The sequence below is a fragment of the Acipenser ruthenus genome, chromosome 25 (assembly GCF_902713425.1).
Source record: "Acipenser ruthenus chromosome 25, fAciRut3.2 maternal haplotype, whole genome shotgun sequence".
In the NCBI taxonomy this organism is placed as follows: Eukaryota; Metazoa; Chordata; class Actinopteri; order Acipenseriformes; family Acipenseridae; genus Acipenser; species Acipenser ruthenus.
Genome location: NC_081213.1, coordinates 26688316 through 26706217, shown reverse-complemented (window position 1 = coordinate 26706217; position 17902 = coordinate 26688316). Strand labels below are relative to the sequence as shown.

Sequence of the window (17902 nt, the reverse complement as noted above, 5' to 3'; positions counted from 1 at the left end):
CCATATGGGAGACATTGAAATTGAAGAAGGAATCTATGAAAAAGATCTAGGAGTTTATGTTGACTCAGAAATGTCTTAATCTAGACAATGTGGGGAAGCTATAAAAAAGACCAACAAAATGCTCAGATATATAGTACAAAGTGTTGAATTTAAATCAAGGGATTACAATGCATTAGTAAGACCTCATCTAGAATATTGTGTCCCGTTCTGGTCACCTCGCTACAAAAAGGATATTGCTGCTGTAGAAAGAGTGCAAAGAAGACCAGAATTATTCCTAGTTTAAAAGGCATGTCATATGCAGACAGGTTAAAATAATTGAATCTATTCAGTCTTGAACAAAGAAGACTACATGGCGATCTGATTCAAGCATTATTCTAAAAGGTATTGACATTGTCTACCCAGGTGAGTTTTTCGACCTGAAAAAAGAAACAAGGACCAGGGGTCACAAATGGAGATTAGATAAAGGGGCATTCAAAACAGAAAATAGGATGCTTTTTTTTACACAGAGAATTGTGGGAGTCTGGGACCAACTCCCCAGTAATGTTGTTGAAGCTGACACCCTGGGATCCTTCAAGAAGCTGCTTGATGAGATTCTAGGATCAATAAGCTACTAACAACCAAACGAGCAAGATGGGTCGAATGGCCTCCTCTCGTTTGTAACCTTTCTTATGTTCTTCTTATGTGCTTATGTCCTGATTCATGTGCCTTTCGCATCTGTCGATTGCCAGACTGCATACTTGTCATAGGATGTCAAACTTGCAATGAACTTTCACGAATTGAGTTCACATGTTTCTTTATTTCAACGATCTCACTGGTTTTCCTGGCGAGTGCCACTGCATGTGATTAGCAGAGCCAGAAGTTTCAAAATTGCCAACTATGGTCAAAATCTGAAAACGTTATAACTGTAATTGCGTAAACGATTTGTTAGGTATTTTAAAGCTCTCCCTTGCACACTCATGCATAGTTCTTACTGCTGCAGCATTGACCTTCTGAACTGATTTAACACTTGTCTCCTTTTTGGACCATTAAGAAGTGCTGTCCTGTGTTACTACAGAATCATTCCCTTCACTAGAAACATGAAGGGCTACATAAGAGGGATTCATATAATTGTAAGCTTACATTTTGTAGTTAATTTTTTATTTTTTTTTGTAATGTTAGATGTATTTCTCTGTCTCAGATCCCATCACGCAACCAATGAAAAAGTAACCATTGTTCAGCATTCCCCTGTGGTGTGAAATGCGTCAGCGCGCCAGCAGCAGCACGCTTCACATCACATGTCAAACGATACTGTAGTGATGATTTGGAATGTGGAAGGGGTGGACTGAAGCAAGAACACCAGGGTCGGCATTCCCGTTCTTCATTGTGAACTGACATGGGACTATGATCTCCAAGGAAGAGCACACATGCAGAACCCACACCTGAACACATACACCATGCTGGGGAAGTGGCTTGGAATTTTGATACATAATCTCCCTGCAGAATCCCCAGCAACTCTTCATATAGAGCCTGCACCACTGGCGGTCTCATCTACTGTCCAGCCTTGACATAACCCCTGAAATATAACCCCTGAGAATTCAGGCTGCAAGGTGGTATGGCTGCAGACAGCATGCTGTTCAATGAATCCTTACTTGCCCCACAGGCTCTTAGATCCATTGGCTCTTGGTTTAAAGTTTGGTGGAAAGTTACCAGTTACCAGCTTCCTGTTCCGCTACAATTAAGTGTGTATATTTACTCTAATGCTTTGTTATTGGAATCAGGTCATGGGCACTTTACATCTGCATCAAAGCAGCCCCCAGTCTACGGTCCGCAGCGGTTGATTTAAATTAATAATGATTTACTCCGAGTGCTGTAATAAAAGTAGCTCTCTTAAAACACGGAAATGCAATTAGTTCAAGAAAAAAAAGCATAATATTTTGCTGCGGATAATCAAAATAAGGTGCCTTTGTTATGACCTGAAGAAGAACTCCCTCATCACGATCGACTTTAAAGAGACCGAACCGCAAAACAAATTCTTCATCTGGAATTTAGAACCTGGGCAGATTGTACATTTTAAATGTATTAATTAGCGACCAGGAGGCTGAAGCATATTAGATTCTGAACATCAGTAGTAAAGAAACCTTCCTCTTGCTAAAACAAAAGCTTAGGTTTACTGGGGTGGGAGAGGGTGTAATTATTTAAAGAAAAAATATTCTGGAAAGTTATTTTTTAACATCACCATTTCTAAAGCTGGCTCACAACAGATTATTACCAGAAATGATAAGTGCTGCTGCAGACACTGAAAACTGCAGCATTGTAGCCAGGTAATAATCTGGTAATAATCACTTTGACTGAACATTACATACTGAATGTAGGTCAAGTCACGTTGTTGCTTTTTCTGATTTCTAGCTCTCTACGCTACCATGGTAAGAAACCACAGTACATATTTCCACAATCAACATGATTAATAAGAGGCTATTTGTCTTTGTGTCCACTAAGGGGGTTGCAGAAAGGTGGGGTAAACACTTTTTATTAAAGAATAGGAGGTAATAAAACTTCTGTTTAATCTGTGGTTGGTGTTATTGAATGACGGGATGATACTATAAAACCTCCATTAACCACATCGTTTCGGTCCATTGTTAATCTTGGCAAAATGTTTATTAGCGCTCAACACTCCATTCTCTGCCCATATTTGTTAAAGAACTATTCCCCTTGACATCTGTTTAGACTACACTTTGATAAAATACTGTATACAGGACCCAAGCTCCCACAAACCCATGTTCTCCTTGCATTCTTTCTGCCTTTGTATTGCCTTCATATTGTTGTTTACCTCTCTGTAGAAAATATTAAAACACAGATATTTTGCCTGTTGTCCTAATCCTAAAAGTCATAGTTTTATAGCCAGGTATATAGAGTGCCAAAGCTATAAGTGCATGTGTATGGATTTATAAGATGCTGTCTTCCTGGTACAGTTTCTTACTGGTAAATCTGCTCTGCTTTGCTTTCTTTCTTTTTTATCTTTTTTATAAACTTGAACATAGTAGCATGCAAGGTGTTGGCAGACCGATTGATATTCAGTTTGGGCAGCTGAGCAGTTTGATTAATGGTACGATTAAGCTCAGAATCCACAGCAGCAATCTAAGCTAGACACAATCAATTGAATAAACTAGGCAAGTCCAGATGTTATTCAGATAATTGCACCAAAAACATTGCACCGATTTCCAGAGCAATAAGGCTTTCTGAATCGGGGCGATGTTTATTTTTGCAGCAGAGTTTTTTACAGTAGGGACTAAAAATAGGGGAAAAGAGCTGCTTCTCTGTGAAGGCAAAAGCAGCTGTTACACACTGTCTGTGTGCGCGCCATTGCTACCAGGGAGCTACTGCCCTCAGATCTGCAGGAGCAGCTTTCCGAGGAGGAGTAAGAGGAGTAACCTTAGGGTTTGCTTCATTCTTCTGAAGCCAATGCATATTGCCCTGATTGGAAATGGCTATGCAGTGTTTTCAGCAAGTCAGTGTCCTGCAAAGATTACTGAACTTTTCAAAGCAAATATTTGTTTTGTTGAAAACAGACAGTGTAGTTTTATAAATGTTAGGTACTGGGTGGCATGCTACTGTTGTAAACTAAGAGCTGGAAACATTAGGTCAAAAGAAAAACAAAGTTCAGACATACAGTAATCTAAATTCCACCCACTCAAGGTTGAAAGGGGCATCTGCCAGTCTCTGCTTATTAAACAGAAAGTGCCGAGGTAAATATTTTACAAAAGTAAAACAAATATCTTCAAAGCAACTAGAAGCTGTTTGCTTTGTAATCTTCTTGGCATTGTGAAGTAATGAAGCCGTGCAAGATTGGTTTATAGTACAGCTTAATATTTATACAGCATAACAACCTGCCAACAACATTAAAAAGAAATAATAATAATACTTAGTGCAGCATAAAAAGAAACGTTCCTGTAATGTTGTTGTTGTCATCCTGCTTCTTGTACACTTTAAACTAAACCTGTAAAAAACAACGGCTGAAGATTGATTTTCACTGACGTTCTTTCCTAAACGAAAAGATGTTGTGTATGGAGGACAGGCTATAATGGAAATAGGGATTTATTTGGCATCCACTTTTTGCATTAGTGCGCTGCAGGTCATTATTCATCCTGAATGTGGGAACACATGGCCTCATGGTGACATTCTATTCTTGACTAATAAATATAGCAGTAACATTGTGAACCTTCTGAGGATTTCTACTGGGAGCTCATCCACTGTGAGTTATCTCTCTACTTCGGGGGGTGTTGTTTTAAAATGTGATTGAGTGAAGTGACCTCAGGGGTGAAGAAAGAGCCCAGCTGCAGACTTTTTGAATCCTAGCATTGCAGACAGTGGAGTCAGACACCGGTAAAACTGGTTCTATTCACAAACGGTTTCTAATCAAATCTTTATTGGGATATTCACACCTCATCTGCACAGTAGAACCTGAGAGTTGCAAACCCCACACTTATGGAACCTGCCACGTTGACCCAGTGAGAGGGCTTGTGGCTACTGTAAAAGATCTGAAGAGGCTGGAGATAGTCAAACACAGCTTGCGTGGTTTATGCTTTTTTGTTTCCTTTTCATTCTTCAGGTTAATGGATCATAGTTACTCTTAGGAAAGTTTACCACAGTATTTTTGCACTATATTTTTGCACTTTTCCCATGCTTTTCTAATGGTTATACTATGCATTTACCATAGTTTAACCTGGTTTGTCAGTTTTTTTTTTTAAATAGTATTTACCATACCTCTCTGGGCTTCACAATGCTTCTGTATGCTTTACCATGCTTTCACTGTGCTTTATTACACTTTGCTTTTACTATATGACACTTATGAGGGTACGAACATTTCAGACTCTAACTTTGAAGATCTAGTTGCTTTACACATATGCAGTGGTTTCTCAATTCCATCTTTCCTGCATCCAGCTTTGCTGACCATCACCCCCTTAATCCTCTGCTTGGTTCTCCTACTTAGAACCCATTGTGGCTCAAGGTTGCATGCAAAAAATTGGTCAGACTAAGTGACCTAATCTGGTTAGCCACAGTGTTTTTTTTCCTGACCGACTAGTATTTCCACCAGCCTCAAACAGGTGGCAAGCCTGCTCCCCATATTGCACACTGTAGACTTTTATCTCAAGTGAGTCAAGGGTCAACATGACTGTACATTAGCTAGAAGATAATAAAATGCAGCATGTTCCTCAAGTAAGGACTTTATCGAAGTGTAATCAGATTTTCATACCATTAAGAAATTGAAATAAACAACGATCCAATAGACAAACATTTTTACGTGGTGAATTTTATGATTGAGTGTAACACATACAAGTGCTTGCGTACCCTGGCTCATATCCTATTGCTAACTTTAAAAGCATATGATTCTGTTAAAAACATCACAGTGATAATACAGTAGCTTTTGCATACACTGAGGGGAACATAATTATATTGGTACAGCATCTCAGTTTCTGTGTCAGCTGGGCTTTTTTTTTCTCCTTCAAAAGATGTCTCTTTCTGACATACCAAACTCAGTAAGTGTGCAGTTTTCCCCCAAATCAGTCCATTAGTGTTAACTGCTTCGACGTTAGGAACAGAAGTTATTTGGGAAAACTTTCTAATTTCCAAACAATGTTACTGTCCTCTTATGAAAATGCATCCGGAGAAAAATTAAATCATGCGTTTGTTTTTTTTTTTTTTAAAAAGAAAGAAAAAACTCTTCTTCACAGAAGAATCCATCCATTCCATGCCTAATGTTTCAACATGTACAGTGCAGGCCTGTTGTGCATGGCAGAAAAGGCTGAGTATCTTTAGGGAGGCAGCAGTTACCAAGTTGTATTTACTTTTATGTTTATATGTTGTTTTACTATTATAGTTTTTTGTTGTTACAGTATTGTTATTGAATTAATATGTTTTCTGTAATCAATGACAGTAAAAAAAAAAAAAATTAAAAAAAAAAAAACTTGGAAGAAATGTAAGTTGGATTCTGCACAGTACACCGTATTCTTCCCTGTGTATTAAAATGAATAGTATAACATTCCCATGTTGTATTTCATTGAAAAAACCTTGAGATGCCGACATGTGCTGTGACTGTGGTACAGTACGGTGTATATGGCAAGTTGTGCATTATTAGCTACATCCTGCCAGATGGCTTTTCTGTAAGGCTTCTAGTTAAAAAGCTTCAAGTCTTATGTATTTATTGGTCTCCCAACACATTTAGCTCTACAAACCAAGTTAAAAATGAGAATTTAACAATTGCCATTTTCTCTATTAAAGTAGTGAATAGTCAGGAACACAGAATGCGAGCCTGTGAAACATGTGGTTTTCTGACAAATAAACCACACAATTGTCACCAAGTGTAAGCTGCTTGTCTGCGGCTCATGGTTTTTTGACTGACTTTTAACAGTGGTTTATTTTCCTACATGTATTATTATTATTATTATTATTATTATTATTATTATTATTATTATTATTATTATTATTATTATTTTAAATCTTTCAGCCTCTGCCTTCATATTGAAGTAGCAGTACTAAAAAATCATTGCGTGTCTTGTCTCTTTCAACAGGCAAGAAGCACTGCTAGCTGCCATCAGTGAAAAAGATGCAAACATTGCCTTACTGGAGCTGTCTTCATCCAAGAAGAAGAAGACTCAGGAAGAGGTAATGGCGCTGAAGCGGGAGAAGGACAGGCTGGTTCACCAGCTGAAACAGCAGGTGAGTAGCTGCTCCTGCACTCGAAAAGTCGTTTGCATTTTCCTATCTATCAATTCATAGTTTGGATAACCAGGAAATATTTGTCTACCAAGAGACCATGAGCATAATCTAACCACAGCTTAAAAATACAGATGGCCAGCGCTGTTGAATGGTGTCTTTTCTTTTCCAGCGAAAGAGGCTAATTGGCAGGAATGTCCTGCTCCGATGGAGAGTGTCTTCTATTAGCAACCCAGCGTATTGACTAGTCCTGCTTTTTGTCAAGTGCAAGTGACTGGTTGTGGTCTACATAATTTCACCAGATGGCCATACTCTCTCAGAACAAATGTAGAATATATCTTGCCCGATTTTTGTCAAATTTGAGAAATATGTTTGTTTTTGTTTTTTTTTGTTTTTGTTTTAACATCTGGCTCTCTTAGAAAATAATATTGGTTTTATTTATAAGTTGAAAATGTGCCTAGTATACTTGAGGTTTTTTTGTTTAAGTCATCAATTACATGTTCTGTATCTATCTTTCTGATGTGTGCTTACAATGATGATATAAACAAGTGACTGTTGCGTTAATCTTGTACCCTGGACAGTGTCAGGCACTAGGACCTTGACACTGCCTTGTGTGAACCTGTGTCTTTCTGCTATCATACTGTATTAACTGGTAAATGTTTAAATAGGTAACACACGGCACTGTGGTTCTTTTACACATGCTGCCATTTGAGTGGCTAAATTATTGAAATAATATAGTAATTCACAGTTTAGAAAAACACCTTCCGATAATTTCTTCTAAAATATCACTTTTATGAATTCAGAAAAAAAAACACCAATTTACAAATAATAAAATAATTCTATTCAAGTGGTCTTACATACGTATTCTTAGTTTTGTAAAGTGGACGAATGTTTTTCTCTTTTGGTGCTAATGGCACTTTGGACTAAAAGGCTTTGTGAATTGCCCACAATTAGTGCACTGTACGATAGAGCTGATTCCTGATGCAGGGGGCACAGCAGAGCTATCGGAAATAGACATTTTTGGAGGTAGAGAGGTTCAATGACGGGTGAGCACCTGGTGCTGAGTGTTTTGCATGACATCCCTACAGTACAGAGAAACACCTGCTTCAGACACGGAAGATGACTGTAAACCCCCTTTTTTAAATACACAAACTTTCCTTTTAGGTAATGTCACTGTTTAAGCACTGTTTGTCTATTTAATCACAAACTGAAATGGCTGCTAATTGAGCTGAGCTGTAAATCTTAGCCGTCCTTAATTGCAAACTGAAATGGTAACTATGCGGTATTGTTTGTCCTTCATAGCTTAGATTTATTGCTTTTAATCTTGGCCGCAGATAAAAAGGGGTTTGCAGTAATTACTATTCTTACAGCTGCAAGATGCCAGCTGTAAAAAGACGACTGGTAGCTTTATTTGATCTTATGTATCACTGATGTTTGCAGTGTGTTTGTTTGTATGTATATATGAGTGTATTCAAGCCTGTATTAGACCCCTTTTTGACTTATCTAGTTTTCTTTCAGATTGAACACATTTGCTGTGTGTGGGCCAGAGACACACATACTTTTAGCATGGGATTAAGCAATATATCACTAACAGTGGAACATTAACAAAAGCAGCTTCCTGTGCTCATTATAATCATAGTATAACCTCACAGGGCTTGTGAAGAAGTTTACAAATTGTTGTGTAATTAAGAAGGATCTGCTTCTGAAGCCAATAACCACACCACGAGGACGGATCACTGTAGCACTATGACACTGACGGGCTAGTTCAGTCATTTCACTTCTGTATTTGAACTCTTAACACAAGTTGATAAGTGCATGCAAAGTCCCAATACATACCCGCTCTGCTTAATAGTGCAGCTTGTTCTCTCTTTGCAAACAATTGAAGAAGTATTTTGACATTCATGCAAACTATTTACCCTCGGTACAGGTTTCTAGTTGCTCACCAATGCCACCGGTTTTAAACATAAAGCTGAAATGTAAAATGATATGAAGACAGTATACGACTCAATTATCATTTGAAATATGTTAATATCCTTCTGCTTTTTTAAGTCATGATTTTTTTTGGGTTTTTTTTGCTGGCCAAAACTGGTTCAAATTATTCTTGTATTTTTCTGAAAGGACAATATTAAAGTGAACATTGTAGAACTACAGTGTATATATATATGTTTTCAAATTAAGAGCGACACGAAGCTGCAGTATAAATTAATGAAGCATACTTTTGAGACCATGTGTAGACGTCGGCATTCTGAAAGTGTTAAGAAACATGGAAAGGGCAAAGGGCTTCAAGGCTTTTCACTTTTTTTTTCTCATTTAAGTTGCGTTAATGAAACATTTTAGCAATAACCAACTCCAGATGACTGATCAAAGCATAGCTCCCTTTACACCATCTTGCTAAAATATTTTTGGAAGGACTGTTTCAATATTGCAATTTTACGACTACATATTGCTACTAAGCCACCAGGGCCATTACCAGTCAATCAAGGGTTTTTCAGTTCAATTAACCTGATCCCATGAAAATCCATTGTGAACTTCAGGCGGATATGAATTGCTTACAATTTGTTGGCTTTTCTCAAACAAGGCTTTGGTTGTAAATGTCTTCTAAGTGGTTAGAGTTACAGATGTATGCACAGTGCCTTTGAAGCTATGAAATGACTACCGGTACATAAAAAAAAAACACCACCAGCTCTAGCGAAAACACAGGCAAGCCGCCTTACTCCTGTAAGAGGGTTATTATAAGCACCAGTTGTACTATATTGATTGCTCAAAGATGCAAGTACAATACTCGCTGTATATCACTTTTGACATAGCCTCTTTATAATTATAGTCGTGGTTGGGTTGGCCCGAAAAGGAGAGCATGAGCGTATGAATGTACCAACATTCATACATTCATATATACATCCATACTGTAAATGAAGCATCATTTTCACAACAAAATGTCATAAACACAATATTTTGTATTGTGTTTGAAACATAAAAGAACAAGCAAAGGTGTCTGTTTTTGAACAGCATGTTTTTTCTTAACGCAATAAAATAATTACAATGCAATTACATATTCATTAAAACTGTATAGTAAAGAGGCTGATTTCTGAATTGAGCTAATATTATATGACCAAGACGCAACATAAAGCTCAGTACAGATTCTGAATGTTATATAGAATACAGTGCTGCTATAGCATATATTCTTTGTAAGCGTAGACTGGTGTTTGTAGTCTAATTAGTGTGACTCTGCTGTATTGGGCAGCGAAACAAGATGTGTAACTACAGAGAATTTGTGCTTTTTGAAACTTGATCACTAAAGAGTCAGTAGCCTCTGGGTCTGCAGGAAGTTCCCCTGCTGATCTCCAGGCCTGGGCTGTGTGCTTGGAAAGTATCTACAGATTGAAAAGAAAAAGCGACTTCAACTCACTAGACACAGGTCTGAGTACTGATTGGGTAGCAGCGTCGAACCTGTCCATAAAGCTGGATTTAAACACGTTCCTGTTCATGTATGTGAAACTGTTGTAAAGTTGTACGACTAATCCAACTTTATTTTAATAACAAAAACACACTTTGAAAGAACGTTCTTTTAAAGATTTGTAAACAGGGCCCACTGATTGGTAGGACCAGTGTTTACTGGAATTTGCAGAAATCACGGCAGTTTTCTCTGAAAGGACCCTACATTTCCGAAATCACTTACAGTATATATGTCCGATTTTAATATTGGTGCCTGATAGCTGTGCCTTTCCAGCTCTGTGCAGCGACCGTGTTTCGAAGACAATTTCCCTGGTCAAGTGCATTTTATTGAAAGTATTTAGCAGATCTTGATGATTGATGTTGGCTGCGCTTGTCACTATCAGTATTCCGATCTACTCTCGTCAACATCCTCAGGGGTCTGCTTTTGTTTGGTCAACATTGGGGTTGGAGGCATGACAAGAATGAGGGTTATTACAACAGTGATTCATATGTCTCCATGACTTTTGGTCTCTAGAAACAAAGGCTATGGCCACAAGAAAAGAAAAAAAGGATTTGCTGTAACACTTACACTTATCTTTTTAGCACTTACCCAAATATTTCTATTTGCATTTTTTTTAAGTCATTGATCATAGTACAGACTGCCTTTTTGGGTATTTTTCTGATTGTGTGAAACAGGGCATTCCCAATAGAGAAAGCCGTGAATACCAAAAATGGCAAATCTGACACAGAGATACACACCATGACTAAAAAGGAAAAGGTATCCTCTTCTATGAAAGTTTAAAAGTATCTCAGTTTTCTGAAGGTGCATTTTTGCAGTTCTGCCCTACTGTATTTTGCACAGAATGGAAGATTTTAGAATTAGAATAAGCTATTTATTTAACAAGTGGTTGCCTAAGTGATGGCTGAAGGCTGAATAAACATGAAATAGTGTTACCAATTCCATGTTGTTGGCGGTTTTAATCATTTACCATTTGAGGCAGGTTATTGGAAGAGAGAAAAAAAAAGAAAAAACTTCAAAATGCTTTTCTGCATAAATGGAATTCTTTGTGACGCCAAACACTTACACGTTTTTCATCACATTGATAGATGGCTACATTGATGTAAAAAATGCAACAACCCAATAGCAGAATTAACTTCTGCTAATAATCTCAGTTTTTCACAGTCTGAGAGTTGCAAGTTACAGTACAGTGTAGATTAAATAAAGTACTATGTGACCCATAAATAGAGGCTTAAAAAAAATAAGTTACCTGCAAGTTAATGTGTTTATATGTTATTTTACAGCTAACTATTTCCTCAAAACCTGCGTTATGATTGTGCCATGGTGTATATACACTATACAGAATCTCAGTGTTTCTGTATTTACATAAATATGCTTTAACATTGCAGCTGTAGTGCTGCATTGCCTTTCGCATTCTGTTACTAAAGCAAGCAAACGTGCCTTTCATAGAAACTGTGTCTACTTCAGTATCACCGTGGTGAGATGGCTCCTGAACAAGCCTGCCCTCTAGCTGTCACCCTGGGGTCATTTTAATTACTGCTGATAGCTCAGTTGGGTGCTCATACTTCAGTCCCCATGAAATCAGGCAGAGGAATACACCAATAGCTGCAGAAACGCAGTGAAAGTTCAGCAGCTGCAGCAACGGGAGAAAGTTTAAAGGGGAGACCAAGCTTTTCTCCTCTAGCATGGAGATAGTACAGCCCAACACTGTGCAGCTCTGTTGAGTTTCGCCTGCCTTTATAGCAGACCAATTATAAGTTAGATAAATAGGAGGGGGTGGGAGTATTTTTTAAGACGTCTGGTCAACATTTGGAGGTTTTTCTTCTCCGTTTCATGGTGCTCAGATGATCAGAGGGAGCCTACCTCAGCAGTACCAGTTGCTTTGTATACATAACGCTGAGTGCTGGCCTTCAAAAGGAAGAACTGTTAGAAGTGGTTTGTTTAAATTTCACGAGCAAATTGGAAGTATGACATCATCCATTTGCAGTTCTTATCCTGTGACACAGCTAATCCCCAACACCTTGTTGAAAGAGACACTTTCAGTATTCCATATATCATCTTGTTTAGTTTTAGCATTCCTTTTTGGAATAAGCTGAAAGATACAATAGGAAATTCAAGGCTATCAAATGATAAGGCAATGCACAAATACAATATATAAAACGTGGGTGGTTTGCAGAATGAACTTTAAGTTCATTACTTCATCTGAATACTTTTAAAAGAAGTTCAAAGCAACAAAGGTCCTAGTTAATAAGTATACATTGCAATTATTGACCTATTACATAAGGTGTTTAGTTAGACATCAGTTCCATGTCTTTGTGATTGACTCACTCTGTGGTCGTTGTGTGTTTCTTGGTTTTCAAATACTCTATTTGTTTTTGTATGAATGTACAGGAAGTTGAATGAAAGTGCAATGTCTTATTCTTGTCAATGGACTGCATATGTTTACTATCTGAGGTCCAGTTAGAATTGTATCTGCTTATTGGTCAATATGTGTTTTGTGGTTAAATGAAGAAACCTGCTCTTATCAGCAGTAAATACATTGTTATACCCTGGTTTCCCATTGTAACTCCATTGCATTGCATAGCAGCTCACATATGCTTATTGCTAGAGGCCCAGCAGTCCACAATGCCTGGAGTGTATGGATGATTGGCTACTAAATGGTATCCATTCTCAACACAAGGATTTTGTTAATTATAACGTTTCCTGCTCTCGGACAGTGTCAGAACACATCCCAAGCGTGTGGCCGGGTGCCAGTTTGTTCAACTAACCACTGCGTAAAGCAGTGCCAATCTCTCCCCTTTTTATTTCTGTGTGTTCTCCTCTGCTTGGCTCTCTCTTTCTGGGATAAAGTGCCTTGCCCTGTTCTATTCTTCTGTTGTGTGCACAAGAATTGCAGAATGAGAATGTGGCTTTCTTGCGATTCTCTGGCAGTTCCGATGTGGTTTTGATTGTTTTAGTCATCAACGGAGTAGCTTGTTGGGTTACCGATTTCAGAGAGAGAGTGGGCGCAGTACTGTACCATTTTTATATGTGCCTGTCATGTTAGTTTATGGAATAGTATGTTTAATAAGTACATGTTCTTACAGATATGTTTCTTACAGATATTCATCTCGGAGGGGATTTATTGCAAGTTGAAGTAATGCATTTTGTCTTTTAAACTGGTTGTTTTAGCTTTGTAACAGCCTGTAATTATATGTTTGGTTGTTTTTGTATTGAGTTGAAAAGAAGAAAAAAGACATCATTTATTTCTTGGTGAAGTTTATTATCACGTTAAGAGGTCTAAGGCAGTTTGTGTTGGAAACGGATTTGGTGGATGGGCCAGACAAATCTCAAAATGGACCATCAATGCAGCTTTTTGTTCAGCGTTTTGATTTGCACATTATACTCACCGCTTGCTCAGGCTGCCGGCAATATGTACTATAACAGTGTGCTCTCTGTGCTTATCAATATCCTAAGGCTGTTCATGTGCAGCAGCCTTGTGGCCTCGCACAAGATAAAAGAACCACAATCCTTTCAGGAAAGAGCCACATACAGCTATAGTCCGTAAGTTCAGACCCCTGATGGAGACCATATTTACAGTTCTTATCCCATGACAACACTAATCCCCAGCACCTCATTAAAGGAGACACTTGTCCCACTAGTGCATTAAAAAGTCATGTTTTAATAAAGTACAGCTGTGGGTTGAAAACTTTCAACCACAGAACCACAAAAGATTTCTCACTTATTCTACCTACTTACAGAGCACAAAAACAAAACTGTTTAATGAACAATCTGATGAAATGAATAGTTTGAGTGTGGACCTTGGTATTCAGACCTGTTGTGTCTAGCCTATTGTTCGGGAGTAGATTTATTGTACAGTCTGGCTTTTCAAAAAAAATATCTTCATGTGCAAAATCCCCCCTCAAAAAACAGATCGCAATTAAAAGACATTATCTCACTCGACAATTTTGCATCCAATATATATGGCCAGCCTAAAGTGAAAATACTGTAGTCCTTTTTTTTTTCCTGATTGGAGTTTGTAATACCATTAAACATTACATAGTTGCTTCTACTAGATACTACTGCATATTGCTCAAGACTAGTTAATAGTCTCTACTATTTATTCATCTATATATTTTGTATATTATATACCACTGCATAGTACTTGAGTATCCTGCCTGAACTACAATAAGCCCCAGTCAGTGCCCAGAGCTGGGTCATCAGGGACACTTTGGTTCACTTGGAAGTATCCTGCTGGCTCATTCTCTTATAAAACACTTGCTCTCTAATTGAGACAGCAAAGATCCCCTCTCAAGCTCCATCAGCCAAATAATACCATGTTTGACGAGAATCTGAAAATGTAGTGCACTGCTAATGGTCTTCAGATCCCAGTTTGCTTCGTAATGGTTGGGTAATGGCAGCCTCCGCCGCCACGCTAGTCCAAAACGACCCCCCGCCCCACCCCTTCCTCTTTTTTTTCTTTTCTTTCTATATATATTACCAGCCTCTATAGGCATAACCGCCATGTCTGAATCATGCGGTACAAGAGGTTCTGGAATGTCCCCGTGTAAACTAGCGTGCTGGGTGCTCTTGATGCCCCCCTGATGTGATGACAGCTGAAGGGACTGTCTTGCAGCTCAGTGGCCTTGTGCCCGGGCACATTTGGCATGCATGTCTTTGGCCACGGAGCTGCAGCTAATTAAAAGGAGAAAGTGGCAAATACTTAACAGTTTAAATAATGCCCTGTCCTCTTTACACCCTAAACTAATTTTGATATGCTATGTTGCTCTGCACTTTCAAACAGCTCAAATAAAGGTAATGTCTTGGTACAAGTCACACCAGATCTATTAATTATTAAGAGTATGTTGCATCTGATCTCTTAAAGTTAGATTTATACCAAAAAGAATAACAACTATTCCAGGTAGGTAGGTAGGTAGGTAGGTAGGTAGGTTTGCACATCCAGGCAAACATTTTGGCGAATGCCCTCATCAGTGTTATGATAAAGACATTGGCAGAAATGTTTGTCTACTTGACTGATCCATTAAGGTTAGCAATGTTTTTTATCAGCATGCTATTTTTTTTATGTACAGTAACTGTTGGTGTGCAATGGAATGGTTTTAAAATCTTATGGTTGACAATGTCTTAAAATGAAGGAGTAGGTGTGAATCTAATTTAAATAGTTTATATTGAGTACAATTCTAAAACAAATAAGAACGATTACAATTCTAGAACAAATAAGAACAATTACAAATCTAGAACAAATAAGAAACAACTTAACACAACTTACAAGCCTATAAATGAAATGTCTGAGTTGTTCATTTCTTGTTTGGTGATTTGGAGTAAATAGCTTTTAGTACCTGAGGCAAGTTAGCTGACAAGAAGGTTAACTACTGTATGCAGGAATATAGATAGATGTACACCTATCTGATACAGATACTTACTGAACAGCGCATGTTATTTTTACCACTTGATATACAAGGCCCACACTTACTGTGGAGATTTGGCTTTTAAAAGTATGTAAACATACTAAAACCACTTTCAGTGTTTGGCAACTTAAGCAGTTTTTATGTACTTTACCTTTTATGTATAATTAATCACCAGACTGATGGATGAGAATTCCGGGCTCTCATTCTTATCTTGTTTGTTGACTTATTTAATAAAATAAAAATATGTATACAGGATTTTTGGAGCGCCCTGTATGAACCAGGATTTTGTTAGTGCTCAGAGGTAGGTAGCTACAAGTGCTTTCTGTGTCATGGCAACCTGTGCTGCAATCTGAATTTTGGAAGGAGAAGGGCGTCTGCTAAGAAATAAATAAATAATAACTTTCTGGCTGTATATACTGCAGGAGATTATCCAGTCTTAGTAAGTATACTCAACATACATACAGACTACCAGCACACAATTGCAATGGTAGACCAATAGTGGAGACACACAAGCACGCCTAATGCATGTCCATTGACTGTGTATTAACTGAACCTCGTTAAGTGGGTTATTCATAACGATTAAAGGCTGATTTATGCCATGCAAAATAAAGTTTATTGCAGCTTAGCTCAGAGAGGTGCCATAGGTGAACGCAGCCTGTTTTAAGATGGTCTCGGATGTACACTAAATGTGTGTCTTTTATTTGTTCACAGACACAAAACCGGATGAAGCTGATGGCTGATAGCTATGATGATGACCATCACCATCACCACCCACCACAGCAGCACCCACAGCACCACCCGCAGCAACATCAGCACCCACAACAGCACCATCCTCACCCACACCCACACCCACAGCACCACCCTCAACACCGCTCTCCAGCCAGACCCCCGCACGCCAACCACAGGCCCTCTCCTGATCAGGTCAGCCTCTCTCGCTCTCTTCTATACCATCTGTAGAGTATCAGAAACCAGCGCGGTTTCATCTCCTAGGTTTCTTTTTCAGTACCTCTTCAACCCTTTTCATTTCTGAATTATATTTATATTTTGTCGAGCTCCTTTATTGAGTATACACCAGAACAGGACAACAGTTGTGGCGCTAAGATGTGGCAGGAACTGGGAATTAAAGGGTTAAAGTAATTTAGTTTTTTTTATATACCAGGAATGTTTTGTATGTCAATGTTCCGAAAATGAAGAAAAGTATGTCATCTTAGCACACAACAGGCTGCAAAATCTGCAGTGGGAAAAGTTCACTGGCAAAAATGCATCTGCTTTTCTGTTAATTAAAAAGAAAATCAAACAGAGAAACTTGCTTCCAATTTGACACGTTTCAAGTTTGAATACTTACATTACGAGAAAGAAGGGTGAACAGTTCAGGGAGAAAACAGTAGAATATATATTGACTTAATTCCTGGAAGCTGCTGAACTATAAATAATCCTTGAAACAGAATATACCACGGTTTATATTTAAATTGCTAATGAAGTGGGCAAAGACATGTGTGGTAAATATTCACAGAAAACATATAGTTAAAAGCCTAGTTTTGTCTCATTAAGAAAGCAATGAGCTTTAGGGCACAAGACACCAGGCGGCCTTGAACTTTGCTGTTTATATTAAGCTCCATGTGTCTCGTATCATGTTGTTGCCTGCAGGACGAATAATAAGACTTGCTTTCCAAATGACAGTCATTTTTATTATTAGCTGGTTGCTTCAGTTAATCTTCCAGCAGTTCAAAAACATCATCCTCAGGTGTCGGGTGTTGTGCTTCATCGAGCCTGAACTGCAGCCATCAGGACACCTCAGACACCTTCACAATGAACTTTATTGTTTAGTTGTAATTTTTAGGAGGATGTTGTTTTCTAGCACATTGTTTGCATGTCTCTTTTTGTTGTGTCCACACCCCACCACCCCCCACCACCCCCACCCCCTCTCCCACCTTCCCAGTGTGCACTTCAAAAAGCGCACTGCAGCCAGTCTCCAGGTCACGGCACCTATGTAGGCTGGGCGTGAACCGGCGACCCCACGCAACGCAAGCGAGCATCTTAACCACAATGCAAAAGAGCCAGGCTCGTCTGCATTCGTGGTTTTGGAGCTTTTAACTTAATCTTATCTCACCGACTGGGGTCAGGACAGAATCTGTAACGGCAGTGTATCACACATACTGTGGCATGTATTTTTGGCATAATGTTTTGATATTTTTAATCACACATCACTGGTCATTAATCACCTGAGGAATACGTTTCTCAACTTCTTTGGAAGCTTTCGTCAGAAGAAAGTTAAATTATTTTTCTAGGCATCATAGCGTGTCCACATTACACTGCAACACTGCTTGTCGCTTTCTGCATCCACAATACCCCATTC

The 17902-nt window shown here is 38.5% G+C and overlaps 1 protein-coding gene across 14 annotated transcripts in view; it reads left to right on the top strand.

The window, feature by feature from the left end:
- LOC117412450 (ERC protein 2) overlaps nucleotides 1–17902 on the top strand; it is a 256504-nt gene that overhangs the window by 171683 nt on the left and 66919 nt on the right. For 13 of the 14 annotated variants that reach the window (XM_058999907.1, XM_058999908.1, XM_058999903.1 and 10 more), the window contains 2 exons: nucleotides 6546–6693; nucleotides 16258–16467. In XM_058999907.1, coding sequence (XP_058855890.1) covers nucleotides 6546–6693; nucleotides 16258–16467 — 358 coding nt within the window. Of the gene's footprint in view, nucleotides 1–6545; nucleotides 6694–6862; nucleotides 7134–16257; nucleotides 16468–17902 lie in introns of those variants that run through there. The other variant, XM_058999911.1, reaches the window with a different exon arrangement.